This window comes from Ictalurus furcatus, chromosome 10 (genome assembly GCF_023375685.1).
Source record: "Ictalurus furcatus strain D&B chromosome 10, Billie_1.0, whole genome shotgun sequence".
Classification (NCBI taxonomy): domain Eukaryota; kingdom Metazoa; phylum Chordata; class Actinopteri; order Siluriformes; family Ictaluridae; genus Ictalurus; species Ictalurus furcatus.
The window spans coordinates 17606203-17628411 of NC_071264.1; the positions used below are offsets into that span (position 1 = coordinate 17606203).

The 22209-nt window shown below is 40.0% G+C and overlaps 2 protein-coding genes across 5 annotated transcripts in view; one reads left to right on the forward strand and one right to left on the reverse strand.

The window, feature by feature from the left end:
- Positions 1 to 361: 361 nt before the first annotated feature.
- klf2a (Kruppel-like factor 2a) lies at positions 362 to 3202 on the forward strand. Its single transcript, XM_053635468.1, has 3 exons — positions 362 to 620; positions 1259 to 2171; positions 2283 to 3202. Exons 1-3 carry the CDS (start codon positions 549 to 551, stop codon positions 2456 to 2458), a joined length of 1161 nt encoding a protein of 386 aa, XP_053491443.1. The 5' UTR covers positions 362 to 548; the 3' UTR covers positions 2459 to 3202.
- Positions 3203 to 8892: 5690 nt separating this feature from the next.
- The window catches only part of eps15l1a (epidermal growth factor receptor pathway substrate 15-like 1a), a 45476-nt gene continuing 32159 nt past the window's right edge, over positions 8893 to 22209 (reverse strand). For 2 of the 4 annotated variants that reach the window (XM_053634337.1, XM_053634336.1), the window contains exons 24-25: positions 21498 to 21703; positions 8893 to 14405 (exon numbers count right to left, since the gene is read on the reverse strand). In XM_053634337.1, coding sequence (XP_053490312.1) covers positions 14259 to 14405; positions 21498 to 21703 — 353 coding nt within the window. In that variant the 3' untranslated portion in view covers positions 8893 to 14258. The remainder of the gene's footprint in view (positions 14406 to 21497; positions 21704 to 22209) is intronic. The other 2 variants (XM_053634338.1, XM_053634339.1) reach the window with 2 other exon arrangements.

Sequence of the window (22209 nt, forward strand, 5' to 3'; positions counted from 1 at the left end):
ATAATAATAATATAATAATAATAATAATAATAATAAATATTGTTTATAGTCTCAAAACACATTTTAAGTGGTCGCTTATTGTTTACAAGACATTCACCAATACAGAAAACTGCGCAGGTTTTATAAACCGTTCGTTAATATGAAGTGCGTTTATAGAATATATAAGGGTGTAAAGTGAATTCTGTGAGTTTGTAAACCGTGTTAAACTTCCACTATAGACCTTCTAGAGCAGCTCCGGGCTCTGACTGACAAGTCCGCCTATATATACCAGAGCTAAAATTAGGGCCGGGCACTGCGTTATTTCCTCCGCCTCGCGCAATTGGTCGGCGCTGAGCTCGCGCGGTGGTATTTATGTGCAAAGCAGCTTCATAGAGAGACATAAAGAGAAAGAGAGCACGAGCTGGAGTGTTTTTTTACGGACACACACACATATACATACACACTGAGTGTTCGTGCACGGATCACGGCTGCTCACTCCTGAAGCTCGAGCAGCCTTGAGAACGAAATCCTGTTTTTTAAAGTGTTCTTTCCCCCTGAATTGACTGGAGATGGCCTTAAGCGGGACCATTTTGCCATCCATTTCAACTTTTTCCGCTCAGAAGGAAAAATGCTGGGAAAACGTGAGTATCGAGTTTCGGGTTTGTTGTCTGAGATTAGTGGAAAAGTGTGATTTGTAAACTCTTTAACACGTGAATGTATTGAAACGCACAGATACGTGCGTGCTTATTTAACGCGCGTGATCTAGCTGTGCGTTTTAGTTCATTCACGTGTTGGGGAAGATCTCATGTGTTGTGTTTTGGGATCTGAACATTTCAAACGGGACATGATGGATTTAAAATCACTTAGAGCACGTACATGATGCTTCGGACAAAATCCAAATGTATTTTAACCAGCAAACCGTTTCATGGTTTCATGTTTTCTGTTTCAAAGATGATCACATATACATATACATATATACATATACATACATACATATATATATATATATATATATATATATATATATATATATATATATATAAAAAATAATATTATATAGTGTGTATATTCATCAGAATACTCTACTAATAATGCCTTTAAAATCTTTTATGCTCTGAACAACTTTGGACTTCTGAAAACTAGATATAGTTTTTTTTGTTTGTTTGTTTTTTTCAATCAAGCATGAATTCCTAATATTTTCAGGGGAAATAAAATGTCTTCCAAATAAGGAATTAGATCAAGTGCAAAATCAAGCTAAATACTGCTTTTATTGTTGCAGAGATGGAAGGATGACTTGGACAGGTCCATGCTGTCCAGCTGCTTGGCTGATCTGTCTCACAGCATGGACGCCTTTGTCAGAGGCGATGATGAGGACCTTGACAAGTACCTGGACCTGGAGTTTATTCTGGCCAACACGGCAGGGTCAGAGAACCTCTCAGCACAAGGCATGAGTGCGGCAAATGATTACAGGATGCAGGAGTGCAGAAATGTGTACACATCAGCTCCGTCTACGGTGTACTCTGTGCCTGAGCTGAACGCCTCTCCACCGCCTTACGGTGTCAGTCTGATGGCTGAGCTCCTGCGTCCAGAGGTGGATACATACTGCCCACCTCCTCCTCATCCTCCTCCCAACAACACCACCACTGTCCAGGGAAGATTCCTGGTCCGGTCGGCGTTCTCCAATCAGGACGTCGCTGAGCACATCAAAGTGGAGCCGCGTATGGATGGTTACGGACCTGTAGTGGGCATGGTGCCTAAAATTAAACGAGAGAGCGACAGTTCTTGCATGAGGGCTTATGAACAGCCTCTGCTTGCTCATTCACCTCAGGGTTCAGGGAGCATGACGCCGCCTCTGAGCCCAGCTGAGATCAATGCACTTAACACGGACGCTCAGAGCCAGCTGTGCCACTCGGTGGCGTATTCACAAAGCTATGCATGCCACGCCCCCACACACATACAGCTCCCATATCAAAGCGCGCAGCCTCGTTTCGACACCATGGCAGTGCCGAATGGCGGGCAGAGGGTTCTCCTTACGCCACCTTCATCCCCGTTAGAGCTGGATGCCAAACCAAAGAGGGGGAGACGCACGTGGCCGAGGAAGAGGACGGCAACTCATACCTGCACTTACGCCGGATGTGGCAAAACTTACACCAAGAGTTCACACCTGAAGGCACACCAAAGGACACACACCGGTAAGATTGCTAAAATAATTATCAAATATTGACTATTATTGTCAGAGTTGAACCAATTCCATGGTTGAATATCCTGAGAATATCTAAATGTTGTATGATGTGCTTTGGTAGGTGAGAAGCCGTATCACTGCAGTTGGGAAGGTTGCGGTTGGAAGTTCGCCCGCTCCGACGAGTTGACTCGCCATTTCCGGAAGCACACCGGCCACCGACCCTTCCAGTGTCACCTCTGCGAGCGTGCCTTCTCCAGGTCCGACCATCTCGCACTGCACATGAAGCGCCACATGTAGAAACCGGACTAAGCATGGACTAAAGCACAGTGCTGTTCTGTGCCGATCAAGATGTTCTTCTCTTATTGCATCTGCTCTGTTTGTGTTACTTTAGACAGCAGAGGTTCTCAATCAAATTTTCTTGAGAAGCTCTAATCTAATCTGTAGACTGCACATTGTGCTGAATGCTATGCAACCATTTGTAGCTGGTACTACTTTTTTTTATAATATATTTGTCAAAGAATTACAAAAACAACACAACAGAACCACTTGTAAGAACGAGTAGGCTGGACCTGCACAACTCTGACGCAACTGGAATCAGTAGAAACATGATACCAACATGATGTGCCTCCCACATCACGATCGTGCCTTTTTTTTAATGATTTTTTAAAATAAATTACTTCTAGACTATACATCTCAAGTGCCATGAAATTTCCTTATATGTAAAAAAACAAAATAAATAAAAATAAAAATGAAATAAGCTTTTAGACAATGTTTTTATTTTTTAAAACTGCCACTCAAGCCATGTGAAAACTGAATGTTTTGGACAGTATATTTGTATATTAATCTTTCAATCAGGGTCTTTTTTTATGTTAATTGTTTATAAGTATTTTAAATTGTATTACAAACTGTACACATGTTCAACATGACATGACAAGGGCTACAAATCTGAACTGTTTTGGGACAAAGTCTTTTGACTTGTACATAATTTATGTGATGTAAATAGTGTATTTACTGTACATATTAAACTTAACTGAGATTCTATACATTGTGTTGGGTGTGATGACTTCATCAGAGAGTGCTACTCTCTCTGAATAATCTCTGTTCTTTGTGTTCGTATTCTCCAGTATTATAAGGTTCCAGAGTGCAAGATTTTAACAGTCACTGTTTTGATACTCGAATCCATCTACTGACCTTTGAGCAAGGCCACTTTTCTGTGCTGAGGCTTGGCTAGATACAAGTCTGTTCAACTCAAGAGGCTTAAAAGTTGTGTTAGCGTTGGAGGTAATGTGAGTTCATGACCCTTAACCCTCAACCTCAGATCTTAGCTTGAATTGAATTCAGGCTGGCTTGTAAGTCATAAAAATAAAAAATAAATTCAACATGAACACATAATGTATAAGAGAAAGTATGTCAAATAGAATAAGAAATCCTACAAGTGTCTAGAGTATTAAAAAACATAACAGCGAATATTAAAAATCTTTCATTTTAAAAGAGAACACAATCCTGTCCAACAAATGAAACGCACTCAGTGGCAGTGTGTCCAGAGGTGTTTCTGTTTGTTGCTGTTTTTGGAAGAACACATCACCAGTGGAGCTGTACCATCATGGTCATCATGGCTTTAAGATAACGAGAGAAATCAGATTTGAAATTAAGGTGTTATTTTGACATAAAAGAGGAATTGAGACTGGCATATTCAAAAAGGCAAAACAGAAAAACTCTCTCATATCACTTTCAGGATTTCAGATCACTTTTTCAGCTTGGGAGTATAACTGTTCATTCGGATTGCTCTTATGTATTGTAAGACACAGTATGACTTGTAAAAGTGTCACAGCGAGGTGAGAACTGTGTATGACGAGTGCGGATTACCTTCGTGTCAGTTTAACAATTAACGTTACTTGGTGATATGAGGACGTTTTCTGCGAGGAGAAATTTATTTAACATTTAGTAGGAGTCTCCATTGTCAAAGCTTTGCAACAGAGAATTAAGTTTTGCACTTTCTCGGTAACGCATCGAAATGCATTTTTTAAAATGTATTAACTTCAAGAGAGAAAATTAAATTATAAATGAAACTATAAAAGGGTCAAAAGTATGACGTGTCATTCTTTAATAAATATTTTTTAAAAATTGTAAATGTTGGCAACCTATCAGGACAACGCAAGAAGTGCTTTATTCCTTACAGTTTACTGTTATTCTTGCTCACCAGGAAACTGCAGATTAGCCAGATATTGAAAGGATTTTCTTGTTGAACATTAACATGAATCATAATAAGAAATCTTCATGGGTTACAAGAAAGTCAGTAGTCTGAAACAATCTAATCTTTACCAAGTTTCTTCCCAAAAATCACTATAAGTGATTGTAAGAGTGAAATATTCATCTGTCCTCTGAGCTCATTCCCACCATCCAAGAGACTGAAGCCAGTTTCAGCAGCACTGACACTTTCCAAAGACACCTTTTTTTTAATCAGTTCAGTAACGTGTTAAGTACGTCATAACTGTTCGTCTGAAAGGAGTGTGTAAGGAATATTGGCTTCAGTAGTGAACATGACGGATACTAAAATGAAGAGATCAAACTCCATGAGCTGTAAGATGACAAATCCCGTTCTGAATCATATTAATCTACTACATTTTTTCTACAAGAGTTAATACTACACCATTATTGATGCCACCTGGAAAATGTTTTTACACGTTCTGGTATGGTACGATGCATATCTCAGTACTGAAACAGTGGAGGATTGTCAGTGATGGAACACCATTTGCAATCCTAAAATGTTCAATCTGCACCATGAGAGACCTGTTTCTTTTTCTTTCTGGAAAACACAAATGCATTCTGTGTTGGATTCTACATGGGAATTCTTGGAATGGATGGAATGAGCTAAACCCATTTGGTTGTATACACAGATGTAAGGCTCTTGAGAATGTTGGAATGCTGCAGGATGAGTTTGCCACCTGCTGGAAAACCACTGCAATCTCCCAAAAGGAGCAGCTTGGGAACTGTTGCAAGATCTCCTCACTGCTGAACCAAAAGTCAGGAGACTGGACCTGATCCAACTCCTCATATCTGGGTGAAGCTGAATCAAAAGTCCAAGAAGTGGAGACTTGATCCGAACCAACTCCTCATATGTGGGAGAAGTTGAACCAAAAGTCCAGGGAGAAGAGTCAAACCTGATCCAACTCCTAGTGGAGAGTCAAACCAAATATCCAGGGAGTACAGTCTGGACCTCATCCAACGCCTCATGGGGGGGTCAAACCAAATGTCCAGGGGGTGGAGCCTGGACATTATCCAAATCCTCATATATGAGGGGGGAATCAAACCAAATGTAAAGGGGGTGGAGTCTGGACATTATCCAACTCTTTCAACCTTGGACAGAGATAACCCAAAGGTCTATAGATCGGAATCTTGACTTGATCCCACTCCACCTACCTGAGCAGAGTCCCAGGGATGGAGCTAATTCAGGCTGGAGAAGTGTGTTACTCCATGTTGTAGTGTCTCATTGGTTAGGATTATAGGAGGATTTGGACCAGATCCAGCTCCACTTCCTTGACTTTAAATTTAGGGTAATTTGTTCTACACAGAGCACCGGGTTTGCCATGATCCTTCATTCCTTGTAACAGAATCAATCATCCAATGTAATTTGGGCCAGAGAGAATTGCGCTATTAAACCTTGCTGAGATGTTGACGACATCAGGATCTAGTATTGCCTGATCTGCACATTGTTACCACATACACCTGAGCGGTGAACGAAAGGCGATAGGCCCTATGCCTGAGAGACAAGCATAATCCATCTGGCTCCCATTAGCTAGTATAACTCACTTGACAATCGGGTTGTTTGTGTCACTACCACAACATCCCCCAGGGCAGCATGACTCCACGGAGAGCTTTCAGTTCCAACACCAGCTGGTTAAACCCACTCCAGTTTTCTGTGTCTGGAACACCTCAAGGTCAGGCCAATCTCAGATTAGATCTCAACCTTAAATCAGCATGCCATAAGGAACATTAGCTGCATTATTGGCAGATCTTAAAAACAGAATTTCCCAGAGCCAGCTAACTCTATGTTTATGTCACGGACACGCATGTTTCAAATATGTAGGAGGGATTGTGTTACCGGTATGATATGTGCTGCCCTGACAGCCAGCGATCTCAACGGACCACTACGAACACATGTCGAAAGCACAACATTCACCTTTTCCCAAATTAATATCATTCTGCTCAGGGAACACCTGCAGATAGTTATTTTCAACCATATCCTACAGAGAAGGATTAATCTTGTTTTGCTGATGCTGAAAAGTCAACAACAGTAGATTAATCATTAGTTAATTTAGCATGAGAAAATGTACTGAGCAGCTCAAGGTAAAACATTACAATAACATTAAATCCCATGAGAGTGCTAGGTTTAATTACTTAGTTGTTCCAGTGGTTCCTACCCCTGGCCTCAAAACGACAAATTGAGTCATTTTTAATTTTCGGGCTAATTAATTCTGAGTTTGGGTATCAGTTTTCATCTGGTTTAGTCCTGGTTGTCATCACATTTACACGATTGATCCTCTCTATGGGAGTTGTGCAGGGTTCAGTTCTAGGGCCACTCTAGTTCTAGCTATAAGCTAAAATCACAATATTAGCAGAACACTTTGCTGCACTGGTGGCATTTTTCTTTTTCTCCAACCACCTCTCAAGTCTTTCGGGAGACTATGGTTTGTGTAATAGGTTCTCTTTTTGTCTCGGATATCTAAGCATGTTTATAATCTTGTTGCTGGTCCCTCAGTGGTGGACTGAGTAAGGCAACTCCAGGACCAAGATTGGGAACCACACAGTTGGGGTAACTGGACTTTAAAACGTACTTGTTAATAGGATCCATCAGCCATTAGTAATTTATCAAAACAAGACAGAAAAAGTTTGCTCCACTTTACATTTAGTAAGTTTAACGTTTTTAAACAGTTTGAAAAATACATTTTGTTTTAAATATTTTGCTTGAAGGACATATATACACATATATATACACACATATATATATACACACATATATATATATATATATATATATATATATACATATATATATATATATATATATATATATATATATATATATATATATATATATATATATATATATATATATATATATATAAATAAAGGACTTGGAAATGACAATCTAGATTAGGGGTTCTTAACCTTTTTTGGCCATTTTAAGCGCACAAAATTCTGACAACCACCTCCAATCATTCCTAGTGGGAATCAATAGAAATTAGCAGCATATCAGAATCAGAAGATATAGTCAAAAGTGTGCCTCTTATCATGGCTTTCAGATTGATTTGATTTGACGCAGACAAGACCACTAAACTATGCTTCCTATAAGCAAGTGCTAGCAAAAGGATGGGGTTGTCTGTTTAGTCTGGTTCTTGTGTTGTGATATTTTCACACCACTCTACATGCTGCCAGGGTCTGGTGTAAAGGCCAATTGGTTTAACTAATGGTGTAGTTACACTATATGGCCAAAAGTTTGTAGACACCTGACCATCCCATTCCAGATTTAGTCACCCCACTGCTGTTATAATAGCCTCCACTCTTCTGGAAAGGCTTTCCATTAGATTTTGAAGCGTGGCTGTGGGGATTTGCCCATTCAGCCACGAGAGTGGCTTAGTGAATTAGTGAAGTCAGGCACTGATGTCAGCGTTCCAATTCATCCCAAAAGTGTTCAGTGGCTTTGAGGTCAGAGCTCTATACAGGCCACAGGAGTTCTTCCACACCATCCTTGACACATTTTGTCTTCATGGACCTTGCTTTGTGCACAGGAGTATTGTCATGTGGGAACAGGTTTGGGCCTTTTAGTTCCAGACAAGAGAAATTTCAATGCTACAGCATACAAAAGATATTCTAGATAGCCATGTGCTTCACACTTTGTGGTAACATACAGGTGTGATGGTCAGATGTCCACATACCTTTGGCCATATAGTGTATTTTGAATGTCTTGATAGTATACCATCACACTGATACACTGTCACATCCCATGAGCCAAACTGAAATCCTACAGTGGTAAAAGATGAAGAGAGTGTTGTTCAGACAATGTGTGGTTTTCCATTTGGTAGCAAATCAGATCATTCTGATGAACTTTCATAGCCATTATTAGGTCCAATGAATATTGTGCTTTAAGCTGAATAACGGCTTGAATAATAAACTGGGACTTTCCGTACGTTTAGAATCTCAAAGCAGAGCAAAAAAAGATTTAAATTACATAAAATTGCCTAATAAGTCCTAAAAGCTATTTGACTATTGCTTAATTTGTATTATTTATTCTCTAGAAATTAGGGATGAAGACCTCCAGGGAAAAAAGGAGGTAAATAAGGAGAGAAGAATGCAGCACAAGTAAACATCAGACAGAGGATTTGGCAGGTAATCGACTTTATCAGACTCCCAGATCCTCCATTTTCATTGCACCACCAACACCACATGTCAAGTAAATAAAAAAAACATAGCCTGGAATTTCCTGTTAGTTCACGCGGCTTGAGTTAGCCAACGTCGGCACAGGTTCATGCTGCAGCTGCTCTTTGTTTTCATTTTCTTACTCATAACTCTCTCAAGAAGCTAAAGCACAATTCAATTAGTTGACATGAGAGCAATAAACTGTAGAAAACATTTCTTCACCCACCCAAAGTAAACATCCCTGCTGTAAATTAGTCACTTGTAGATCCAAATCTAAAGTATTTATCATCAAATAATCATAGAGGACACAACTGTGTATCTGAAATGGTGTATATTTTATTCTGTGAAACAAAAGGACCACATAGCAAGCATTGGCATCTTCAAATAAACCCAAGCTTTTCTAGTGACTATTAATTTCTGGAATCTTTTTAAATGCATCCAGTTACACATTTGGAGTTATTTGTTGTTTTTTTATAAGACAAATATAACGTGATATACATTATGTACTTATGTTTTTTATAAATGCATTTCAGTATGGTGATTAATAATTTGGTCTGTCCGTTGTCTAGAGGCGAGGGAATAAGGCAGGCCGAAAAGAGCGCAACCAGCGCGAGATCGGTGAATCGTTTGCTTTGACATGAACAGGCATTTAAAACACCCACATTTTTCATAAAGAAATAAGAGTTAAAATGAGTTTACAGGTATTTCAGTACACAAATAAAAATATACAAACTATTGCACAATGGAGGTAACAAAGACGAATACAGCACGAGTGGGCATTGAAATGTGAGGCATCGTGTTATTTAGCTCCCAAAAAATAAAAAAGAGAAAATAATGGAAATACAAAAACTAACAAAAACAAAAAAAAATTCCACATTGAATAAGAGTTAAAGATGGTGTAAACTATTAACAGAACCTAACTTTCTGTATTGAAATATTTTCAGAGAAGGTTCATCTGGATTTAGGAAAAAAAAAAAACAAACAAAAAAAACCCAGCTCCTCCAGACGAATACAGTAACATTGTTAAGTTAATGCTAAAATAAAAGTGTCATGTTGCTGCTTCTGAATAGGCATGTGCTGATCCTGGAGCTGTCTAATCTTGAACTCTGGATCCTGATTGATCAGAAAATTATAAATTTTCTAGAACAGATCAGACAGTAGTGCAACTGCAAATCACAGTTTTATATTAATGTGCTCATTCGAACACATTATTGTTTCTATAGTAACATCTTACACAGGGACTTGATGGCTGATGCTCCTAAAAACGTACAGAATTATTGTTATGAAGTTTTCTGTACGGAGACGTTTATGGAAGGAGTCTCCGGTGTCAAAATTTTGTAACGGTCCGTGATAAAGCTGTATCTTTTCTGACGCATCTTTTTGAGGAATTTATGTCCTGAGGTTCCTCAGTAATATTACAAAGTGTTTTTATTCTTATTAACTTTAAGAGAAAGGGAAAGGGTTAGGGAACTTTTTTTTTATATAGCTGCTAAAAAAAGGTGACAACAGGAACTTGTTTCATGGATGTACCACAACATTAAAACAGCTATAAATGGCCTAAAAAGTATGACATGCTATTCTTCAATAAATAAAGTTGTAATTGTTGGCAAGCTGCTGTGGTATAAAAGGGGGGGAAAAAACAATTAAAAGGTGTGCTGCTGTAGGACTTTGTGTCAACCACCTCAATGTTGATTATTTTCCAAAAACAGAATGTCTACAAGTGTTTTATTCTTTACCTTTTGTATAACGATATCAATTTTCTGCACATGCCTACTCATAAGAGGAAAGAAAAGGGGGGAGGGGGGAAACACACCTAGTCAGCAAAGGAGTATTACAGGAGCAAACCAAAAATATTTGTCTTTCAGTAGACTACGTTACAGTTAACAGGTGATTCTAAACAGCACACTGAATATCAGTGGCACCTTTACTTGAACTCTAGTAGTCCCTGAACCGAGTTGCTTTACTCCGGCCCACACAGAGGACTGCAGCTGAAGGGTGAACAGTTAATGTTCTCAGCTCGAGGAAGTCTATAAAGTCCATGTGTCCATGGTGAGAAAGTCTGAACAAGAACAAATTCACTTCAACAACTCAAAATATTAAAACCACAGGTTTAAACATGGCAGGCAGCATACGGTTCAAGTAAAATACAGGAAAGTTTTAGTAAAAGAACTCAGGAAACGTCTCGATTAATACTGAAAGGGTAAAGCAGGGAACTGGCGAAGTTAGCAGAATTTGTTCAGATGATGTTTCTAATCACAGTCTGGAAGATGATCAGGACTAATATCGTAACAAGATTTCACCATCTTTAGTAGCTTGTGCTTATGGAGAACAAATAAGCTTTCGTTTGGGAAAAACGCTAGGCGTCTCAGTGATCGACAGCAAATTAAAACAAAATTAAAATGATATGAACGGATTTTTTCACAGCCTCTCATCTCCACTCCTGAAGTCCTGCACAGGTTCAAGTTCTACACATCATGAGCTCATGAACATCTTGCGAACAGGCTGCAGAGCTGAATCAGCAAAGAAAATTCAAACCTGCACAGGAGTGGGAGCTCCGTGTGTGTGTGTGTGTGTGTGTGTGTGTGTACCAGACCTACAATACAGCACTGCTCTCACAAGTGAAGAAAGGGTCAAATCACTTCCAATCTGCATGACATCTCTACGCATCAGCCAGACACAGAAAGGGTACAGAACATAAAAGGAATTGAATTTTCTTTTCAACCTTTCATACTTGGCAAGATCAGAACTTATTATGACTCCCAGATCCTTTTTTTTAAAAAATATGTTATACTATGCCCCAGTCACGTACCACGCAGTTCAGCTCAGGGTCTGTGACAGGGAAATAGAGAACTGACTAAAGGCTTCAGAAATTGTGAGCATTTTCATCTTAACGTTTTTCTTTAGAACATGAGTTACAGAATTGTTACAGAATAACGCATGGTCTCATATCAAACGTACACAATTTTCCTCTTTACCCCACATGTAGTCCGGAAATGTTTGATGTCTGATGTTTGCTTTTGTCTTTTTTATATATGAAATTTGTCCACCATTTCTACAGACCTTCAACTGGCAGACATAGGAAGTCTCAAAGGTGTTGGTAAAAGGGTTAACCAAAAGGTTAAACGGGCTTGACCACTTTGGCCACAATGGAAAATCATTCGCCCCATCATCAGAAGAATCCAATGGAGCAAAACTGGCTATGCTCGCTGGGTGGGAGGGGCATACCCACCCCCCGGTAACAGCAACAACAGCCAATGAGGGCATCTGTGAGCTCATGCATGTGGAAGAGGGCAGATAGCACTTTCCTCAAAGTCTATTATGCTGTATTAATCTTGGAGATAATTCTCACAGATTTGAAGCATGTGAAGCAAGCCAACAAGAAGGTGACTCTCCATGACTCTACCACCATGAAGGTCAGCAGCCAATGAGCTTTCTCCAACTTATGCTTCTTCTAACAGAACTCCATGTGTGTTTTTGGGGATTGTCTCAGCTCCATCAGGCTACACTTTCCCGAGCATATACAGTGGTGCTTGAAAGTTTGTAAACCCTTTAGGATTTTCTATAGTTCTGCATAAATAGGGCCTAAAACACCATCAGATTTTCACACAAGTCTTAAAAGCAGACAAAGAGAACCAAATTGAACAAGAGACAAAAATATTATTCTTGGTCATTTATTAATTGAGGAAAATGATCCAATATTACATATCGGTGAGTGGCAAAACCATGTGAATCTCTAGGATTAGCAGTTAATTTGAAGGTGAAATTAGAGTCAAGGGATGACAATAAGGTGTCAGTGACCTATTTTTAAAGAACAGCACAAAAAAGATTTGTTGAAGCTCATGAGGCTGGAAAAGGTTACAAAAACATCTCTAAAGGGTTTGGACTCCATCAATCCACAGTCAGACAGATTGTGTACAAATGGAGGAATTTCAAGACCCTCCCCAGGAGTGGTCCAGCAGCAAGTATCACTCCAAAAGCAAGATGTGTAATAGTCCACAAGGTCACAAAGGAACCCAGGGTAACTTCTACACTACTAAAGGCCTCTCTCACATTGGCTAATGTTAACATTTATGGGTCCACCATCAGAACACTGAACAACGGTGTGAATGGCAGAGTTACAAGGAGAAAGCCACTGCTTTCGAAAAAAGAACCCTGCTGCCTGTCTGCAGTTTGCTAAAGATCATGTGGACAAGCCAGAAAGCTATTGGAAAAATGTTTTGTGGATGGATGAGACCAAAAGAGAACTTTTGGTTTAAATGAGAAGTGTTTTGTTTGGAGAAAACACTGCATTCCAGCATAACAACCTTATTCCATCTCTGAAACACGATGGTGGTAGTATCGTGGTTTGAACCTGTTTTGCTGCATCTGGGACAGGACGGCTTGCCATCATTGATGGAACAATGACTTCAGAGTTACATCAGCAATTTCTAAAGGAAAATATCAGGTCATCTGTCTGTGAGCTAAAGCTCAAGAGAAAGTGGGTCATGCAGCAAGACAACGACCCTAAGCACACAAGTCGTTCTACCAAAGAATGGTTAAAGAGGGATAAAGTTAATGTTTTGGAATGGTCAAGTCAATGCAGCTCATTTGAGGAAACCCACCAACATCCCAGAGTTGAAGCTGTTCTGTACTGAGGAATGGGCCGAAATTCCTCCAAGGACTGATCAACAGTTACCGGAAACGTTTAGCTGCAGTTATTCCTGCACAAGGGAGTCACACCAGATACTAAAAGCAAAGGTTCATATACGTTTGCCACTTACAGATATTTAATATTGGATCATTTCCCTCTATAATTAAGTGACCAAGTATAATATTTTTGTCTTGTTTATTTAATTGGATTCTCCTTGTCTAGTTTTAGGACTTGTGTGTAAATCTGATCAGTGTTTTATGTTCACAAACTTTCAAGCACCACGGTAGCTCTACCACCTAAGCGTGGATCATTCTTTTCACAGCTCACACACATCTGCCTTGATCTCGGTCTCTCTCTTCCTGTGTTGATGGAGCTGCGTGGAGGACTGTAGGTTCCTCAAGTTCAGTCCTCTAACTAGTTTGCTTTGTTCTGTATTAAAGCATTAAGATACTGAGCCTATGGAGGGTTAAATGATTCCAAACTATGAAAACTTTCAGTTGTTCTCAGATGTCCTAAACCACATCAGCACGTCTGGGTGACATCACTGAAGGCCAGGACATGGACAATATTTACACAAAAGATTTTAGTGATATAGTCATCTATTACTAAAACCAATTTAAAAAAAAAAACAATAAAGATACAAACGAGAGACACCAAACATGTCTTTGGGGTAAAGTGGGAATGTGTGTGAATGTTCTTTTTCCTGATTAAAATCACTATGGATGAGTCCATTCACAGGTTCTCTCTCTCTCTCTCTCTCACACACACACACACTTTAAATAAATTGTGTCAGAGTAGTGCAGGTTAATGCAGTGCATGTAGAATGCACGAGCCCATTCACATAACACACGGGTTGCCCCATCATTACATTAAAAAGTAAAAGATGTTTAAAACATTAAAAACCTTTCCTCACATCATACACATCTCACTCATTCTCCAGCGCTCTCGCACACACTCGCACACACTCGCACACACTCGCACACACTCGCACACACTCTTTCCTCTGCTGCAGTGATGTAAAGATGGTGTGTGAGAGGGAGAAGCCAGCATTCAGGTGTTGTTCATCTCAGCTTTGCTGAGCGCAATGGCCAGTTCCAGGTCCTCCTGCTCCTGCTGCCTGAGTCTTTTCAGCCTCTCGCGCTCAGCTCGCTCGCTCTCTCGCTTGGCCCACTCCATCTGTTGCGCCTCATTCCCAAACTGGAGGACGAGGGGAGAAAAACAAAAAAGAACAAAACAAAACAAACCAAAAAAAAAAAAACCACACAACACAGTGGAGCAATGTGGTCAGTGTGGACACAGACTTTAACAAGTTAGCATGTATAAAAGTAGACTTTGATACACAGATTTGCGTGAGAATAAACAGAATTGGAAAAGATAAAATGGAAACACACACAGATGCACAAACACGAAATATTAAATGCACTAGTATTTCTACAGTTAGACCTTCTGTCTACAGTTACCACCAAAATACATTTACCAAAATACAAACTACTCTCCGGCAGTATAAAATATTTTATTTTAGCAGAGGATTCAACACTGCCAAAAAGTAAATTCTAGCCGGCAGAGAGAAAATAAACCCCACAAAACCTCTGGCGTATATCAGTGGACAAGATGCCCCCCCACCACCAAATGTGCAGCAAGCAACAATAAAAAAATTTTTTTAATGCTATTAGGAACAAATATGTCAATATTTCATGTCCCATTTCCCATCAGCTTTTCATCAAGAAGAATTTATTTGTGTTTGGTCTGACCGCTACTTTATGCAATCTCTCTTCTATCACCAGAGCAACATGTAAAAAAAAATAAAAATAATAAAAAATATGTACATGTAAATGCCACAGCTTATGTAAATATTGGCATCTCCGATTTTGCGCTGTAGAGTGAGCACAGAACACACCACGATTGTCACATGATCCCAGCTTCACATCCAAATATAGCCAAATTAGAGAATGAGTTGAAGATGTTTTGAACAAGAAAGACTGTGTACACGGTTTTATTTTTAAAACTGAATGTCTTACAATACCTAACCCCAGACCAGAAAAATGCCCAATAGAGGACTACTGATTTGATTTATTAAATGCCCTCATTCTTAATAAAGTGACTTGCATAAGTATTCTACACTCCCTCCCCGACCCTCCCTGCACTTTTCCACATTTGGTAAATGTTACAGCCTGGAACTGAAATGGACTTGATTGGGATTTTATATCATGATTCTACCAAACTGGCTCGTAATATTGGTTGCTTCTTTGACTAGTCCCCTCTTTACGCAGTCACTGACTTTTGGTGGACGGCCTCCTCTAGGCAGAGTCACGGTTGTACCATAGTCTTTCCATTTTATAATAATTAATTTAATAGTGTTCAACAGGCTTTCCATAGATTCCAAAAGTCTCCTCTAGGCAGAGTTGTGGTTATATAATATTCGTTCCATTTAACAATATATTTAATGGCACTGTGCCTGATGTATGTGATATCGGTTTATAACCAAACTCTGACTGATACTCTTCCAGAACATTGTTTTGTTAGATTCTCGATGTTTGCGAAGCTGCTTGTTTAGGTATGTTCTCTAACAAACTCTGGGTTCTTTCAGGAACAGCCATATGTATATTGAAGTCATGTGACACTAATTGCACACAGCTCGACTCCATTCAACTCATTGTGGGACTTCAGATTGGTACTGGTTGCACCAGAGCCAATTTAGGTGTTTCACAGCAATCGCAGTGAATACTTATGCAATCGTAACTTTTATGTTTTTTTAAATTGTAGATAATTCTGGAAACTATATTGATATTTTCCTTTCACTTCAACAATTCGGGTTATTTTATGTAGATTCATGTCATAATCCCAATTAAGGCCGTTATACTTCCAGATCGCAACACTACAAAATGTGGAACAGTGAAAGGGGGTGAATACTTATGCATGTCACTTTACATTTCTGCCTACCAAATTCTCAGACGATCTTACCTTCGTTTTCTCACTCCCTGTAAGAGAAAATTAGTTCATACACACACAAAAAATAAAAACCACTTGAGAAAACACGTGTCACGCAGGACTGACTGAATTGCACACAGAATAAGGGCAGGATGGACGTCGAACAGACCACTAACACCAAGAACAGACAGTCGATCTTTAAATGAGGCTTTCTGAAAGCAATAAACTCAAACAGGAAAATGAAACATGCACTGATTTCAAAATGGGAGGCTCAGAAAGGAACAAATTCCGTTTCCTTTGAGAACAGAAACTGAACAAACAGGATGGACGTGAGAAGAACATGCACATCAGATTAACTGCAGAATAAAAGGCGTGGCACTGAGGAGAACGAGGTCACCACTGCACAGAAATGTAATGGGAAAAAACCAAAACCCATTATACCACATAGCTGGATTCTGATTGGTCAGAGAATGTTCCAATAACAGCAGCTCTGACAGTAATGCAGCTGCAAATCACAGGTTTATATTAATGCGCTCTTCAAAAGCGTCATCGCTATATACGTGGGGAAATTTTCTGTGACGAGAAGTTTATAGAACACTTTTTGAAAGGAGTCTCCAGTGTCAGAGCTTCATTCCGGTCAGAGAGTTTTCCGACATGAGAAAGCCTTCAGGACAGAGGAGTTTACGCTTTGAGGTTTCTCAGTAAGGCGAGCGTACCTGGTGTGATCTTTGCCTGCTATGCGAGCTCCTGACAGGATAGAATGCGGTCACGTGGAAAGCGTCGGTGCTCGTGTGGTTGTGGCTCATGTCGTGCGAGAGGTATTATGAGCGGAGCCGAGCTGCTTGCGAGCAGTTTACGACCTTCCGAACATTTTTAAACATGTTGGGAAAAAAAATCAGGCGTGGTCAGCCTCAATTCACGTAGCATGTGCGGTTGAACGAGCCGATCTACTTGAAGTTGACCAATCAGGAGGTGAGGAAAACGTCTGAAGAAGAAAAACGAAGATGGGACAATAAACGTCATCACGCCGAACAGGAAAACCCATCTACTACAGCCTCATTGTGTTTATACTCGCACTCTTTGAAACTTTGAAAGAGCTGTCAGAACTTTAGTGGTGGTGATGAAGTCATGCAACCATGGTGTAGTTCGTTTATAGCGTAACTTTAGCTTTTTACTTGTGGTGATTGGATTTAGGCTTCAAAATCCATAAAAGCACTAATTTGTGAAGATTATCTTAATGCACAAAACATGTAAGAATCAAACTTTTGTTGGTCACAGCTTATTTTTTGCAATAATCTAAAAGCCAATGGAAAAAACCTACTGGATTTTTGTTGAGGGAACCAGGGTGATGCTAACGTCTGGGCTGGCCTACAAAAATATGTCATCCCTGCAGCACTCAGGGATAATACGCGCGATAATAAACAGCGCGAAAAATTCAGGCTGCTGCATCGGAAACTACCAGGTCGTAAAATATTGTTGCACACCATTGCATTTGTGCGATTTTCAACTAAACTGACTTGTAATGTGTGCAGGGGCTCAGGGCCTCAAGACCTGAAACTGTGTTTTTTTGTCTTTTTAAGAGTGAGAGAGAGAGAGAAAAGATTCGGAAAGAATAGATCGTGAGTGGAATTGTTTTATGGATGTTCCACAATATGAACTATAAATTAATAAAATGTAAGACATATCCTTTAATTAAAAAAAAAACTAATTTAAAAGTGCACCTACTATGGTTTTTCAAATATTACCATTCACATAATGTTCTAGAGCTGTTTGTGAAGGTAAAAAGTCTGCAAAGTTTAAAAAATCAAAGCGCACGAAAAACGGTGTTATTGACTCCCAAAAGAAGGAACCGATTCTGAACAGCTGAAACGAGTCGCTAGTAATTCCAGACCTTACTTCCTGTACTAACCTACGTAGGCTTGTAACAAAAAACCCCGCCCCTGGTCTTCATCGGCTGCTCGCGAACAGGAGCTGAAACTCGTTATGGTAATGGCCGTTTCCTTTTCGACACACGCTGACAGCGGTAGATCAATCACAACAAACTGGGACATCTGACCAATCAGAGCAGAGTATGCGCTCTGAAAGGAGGAGTTTAGAATGAATCCTTTAGAACCGATCATTGAACGAGTCGTTTGTGACACAGGGTGGGCGGGGGGGGGGGGGGGGGGGGGGGGGGGATAAAGGTTATGCTGCAATTTAAATTATGAGCTTTATTATAAAATTTTTGACCTTGGATGCATGTAAATCTATTGTATGAGACATTTAAAACAAAATTAGGCACGTTTCAAAACCATAAAATGGCATTTGTTGTGGTATTAGAGGAATAACACACTTTGTAATGTGCTATTATAGGAAAATAATCAACTTCAGCATGGTAACAGCAAGTCTGCTTCACCACACCACACCACCCTGTCATTGATTATTTTCCAACAGCACAAAACAGAGTGCTTTAGTCTTTACCATAATGTCTCAAAAAAGACTAAAGGACACTTTCTGGCAGAGGTGACCATTATGATGATTATAATTATTAGTAGTATGAAGAAGAAAAAAATCATGGAATGATTTTTCAAATATCGTACATTTAGCAGTAATACTGATGGACAAATCAGGAGTTAGCAAACACTGTGTCCCCATCGCATGCACAAAGACAGGAGAATGACAGCTGAGAGAGGAGATGATGATGAGTTATAAATAATGAGTGCACAAACAAATCCCATGCTGAGAAATCTCCAGGCTGAGAGCTGAGTAGTGATACTGCTCCTTCCTGTCAACCAGTCACCATGGAAGCGCCTCCAAAAGCCCCCTACTGCCAATAACCTAGACCATAAACAACCCTCAGCGTGTATAGGATAAACCTACAGATGACCTTTTCACTTAAATCAAGGTCCAGTCTTAGAACTACCATGTTAAACTGTATGCATATAAATTAACCTAAAATAATGAGATTATGACAATAGTCTAGCCTATATAACAATTTCTCTTGGAAAAAAACCCCTGGAAGACGCTCTTAATCACAGCAACTTAATCATGAGGGAAAAGGCCATGCTAAGGGTGTAACAGTGGCTTTCTGTCAGCATGCCATGGGTCCAAAGTCTGATGTTTTCTTTAAACATATCATTAAAACAATGTTTTAATGCTATGCTTGCCTTAGTCATGTGCCAGCTCACCATTCAGTAATATAATGTCTATTAGATTTATACCCCAGCGCTGCTGAATTCTGGATTCTGATTGGTCATAAAGTGTTGATTGAGTTTCTATAACAGCAGCTCTGACAATAGTGCAGCTGCAAATCACAGGTTTATATTAATGCACTCATTCTTATATGGTACACCAGACGATCACGTAAAATGTGTAATCGTGAATCATGATATTGTGAAGTTTTCTGGAAGAAGTCTCCAATGTCGGTGCTTTATAAGTTTTCCGACATTTTCGGGATAGAGGAGTTTATGCTTTGCGATTTCTCGGTCACATGAAAGCTGCATTTTTTTTGTCTTATTAACATCAAGAGAGAGAGAGAAAAAAAGTGAGGCTATTTCACGGATGTTCACAGAGTCAGAATCTCATTTGATATACAGCGATTAGTCATAACATTAAAATCCCCTGCCTAATATTGTGCCCTTGTGTGCCAAAACAGCTGTGCCACGTTGAGGCATGGACTCCACAAGACCTCTGAAGGTGTGCTGTGGGATCTGGCACCAAGACATTAGCAGCAGATCCTTTAAGTCCTCTAAGTAGCAACATTGGGCCTTAATGGATCAGACTTGTTTGTCCAGTACATCCCACAGATTCTTGATCGGATTGAGATGTGGGGAATTTGGAGGCCAAGTCAACAACTTGAACTCAGTCATGTTCCTCAAACCATTCCTGAACATCTTAGCAGGGTACATTATCCTGCTGAAAGAGGCCACTGCTATAAGGGAATACCGTTGCCATGAAGAGGTGTACTTGGTCCACAACAATGTTTAGGTAGGTGGTATGTGTCATAGTAACATCCACATGAATACCAGGACCCAAGGTTTCCAGCAGAACATTGCTCAGAGCATCACACTTCCTCCGCCAGCTTGCCTTCTTCCCATAGTGCATCCAGGTGCCATTTCTTCCCCAGGTAAAAGACACACACACACCCAGCTGTCCACATGATGTAAAAGAAAACGTGCTTCCTCAGACCAGGCCATCTTCTTCCATTGCTCCATGGTCCAGTTCTGATGCTCACATGCTCACCGTAGGCTCTTTCAGCAGTGGACGGGGGTCAGCATGGGCGCTCTGACCGATCTGCGCATTTGTAGCCCCATTCACAGCAAACTGTGATGCACTGTGTGTTCTGACACCTTTTTAATCATAGCCAGCATTACCCTTTTCAGTAGTTTGTGCTCTTCTGTGGATCGTACCAGACGGGCTAGCCTTCGCTCCCCACGTGCATCAATAAGCCTTGGGCGCCTATGACCCTGTCGCCGGTTCACCGGTTGTCCTTTCTTGGACCCCTTTTGGTAGGTACTAACCACTGCATACCGGGAACACTGCACAAGACCTGCTGTTTTGGAGATGCTCTGACCCAGTCGTCTAGCCATCACAATTAGGGCCTTGTCAACGTCGCACAGATCCTTACGCTTTCCCATTTTTGCCATTGTAATGAGATAATCAATGTTATTCACATCACCTTTCAGAAGGTTCAATGTTACAGCTGATCGGTGTACATTTCAAAGACACGTGATGATGCATTTTGTCTGAGGAAAACTCTAATTCCTTTTTTGCTAAAAAAAAAGAACCGCCACCATACAATTTTGTCAAGTTTTGTGAAAACTGTGCACAGTAGTTGTGGGGGGAAAAAAGGTAAAATATCGCAAGATTACTTTCTGGCATTTAAATGGAAAATTCCATTCCTCCAGGTTGCACCTAGTTACGTTTGAACAAGTTTTACTTAGATTGAGAAGAAAATAATATAGTAAGAAATCAAGCTCTGATGTGCACAACACCAAACGTAACCCATTTTACATTTCAAAGAGAGTCAAATTTTGCCCCAGGAAGGGTGGAAGTAGCAACCTTTCCTGTCAAAGTGCCCCATAAATCAGTGCAGCTGCAACACAACCACCTATATTTGCTGGGGATTTTCCCCTCTCTCATTATTACAGATCATTTCACGGAGTTGGTTCATCTCAAAAAGTAATGGCAGTAGAGATGGAGAATAGCCAGCATGAGGCAACAGCATAGACTGAGAGCTACAGAAGCCAAATGGTGTGGTCTGTTCCAGAAACCTCACTAGAAAGCAGAGAATGTTTGAGGGAACAAAGAAATAAAAAAACAAAAAAAAGAAAAGAAAAGGTGGACTGGACAAGAAGAGTAGTATCACTAAGCTCAACTTACAGAGCTGAAGTCTGCAAAACCCAAGGAAGAATCTTTAGTGGCTTTACTTGAAGCAGATGGAGCAAAAGGATCTTTGCCACTAAACGGGTCCCCGAGCCCCTTTTTACTCTGAAACGGGTCGTTAGCGTCAGAGCCGAAGGGCTGGAAGGGATCGCTTGACTTGGCTGAATCCACAGATCCGGATAGGTTAGTTGGAGTGCTTTTGCCTGGAAGAGTTCAGAAAGAAAGACTTTTTTTTTTCCATTTATAAGAAAATATTAGACAAAATGTTAATCACATCTACCAACAGGGCCGACTTATTGTACAATACACCAGGACAATTGTAACTGAGCATTAAAGTGGACAGTAAGTCTGTTGGTCAGACCATGAGTAGGGTTTTTTAATGGTGTCACGGTTTCATGGCTAGTCACAGTGTACGATCAGACGGTTATACCTCAATGCAGACTTGTGACTCTACAAACATTTCTCACCTCTGGATGCTTTGGCTTTGTTTAACCCTTTGTTTAATGCTGCTGAACACAGCTGCTCTTTCTTTAAGTTTATAACAATAGCAACAACAACATGATAAATACTGACAGTGTAAACTGTTTAATAACAGTTCTTTAAAAAAGATTTTTAAAGGGCTCACATGATCCCAGTTTTAGTCTCCAATTTCAGATTCTTTGATTTGCTTTTAAAGCCCTTCATGAACTTCCTTCCATCACTGATGCAC

Excerpts from the sequence above, each read along its gene's own strand:
- klf2a (XM_053635468.1), top strand. The coding sequence starts at position 549 with ATGGCCTTAAGCGGGACCATTTTGCCATCCATTTCAACTTTTTCCGCT. Across the intron at positions 621-1,258 it reads AGGAAAAATGCTGGGAAAAC|AGATGGAAGGATGACTTGGA; the intron begins GTGAGTATCGAG and ends TTATTGTTGCAG. Across the intron at positions 2,172-2,282 it reads ACACCAAAGGACACACACCG|GTGAGAAGCCGTATCACTGC; the intron begins GTAAGATTGCTA and ends GTGCTTTGGTAG.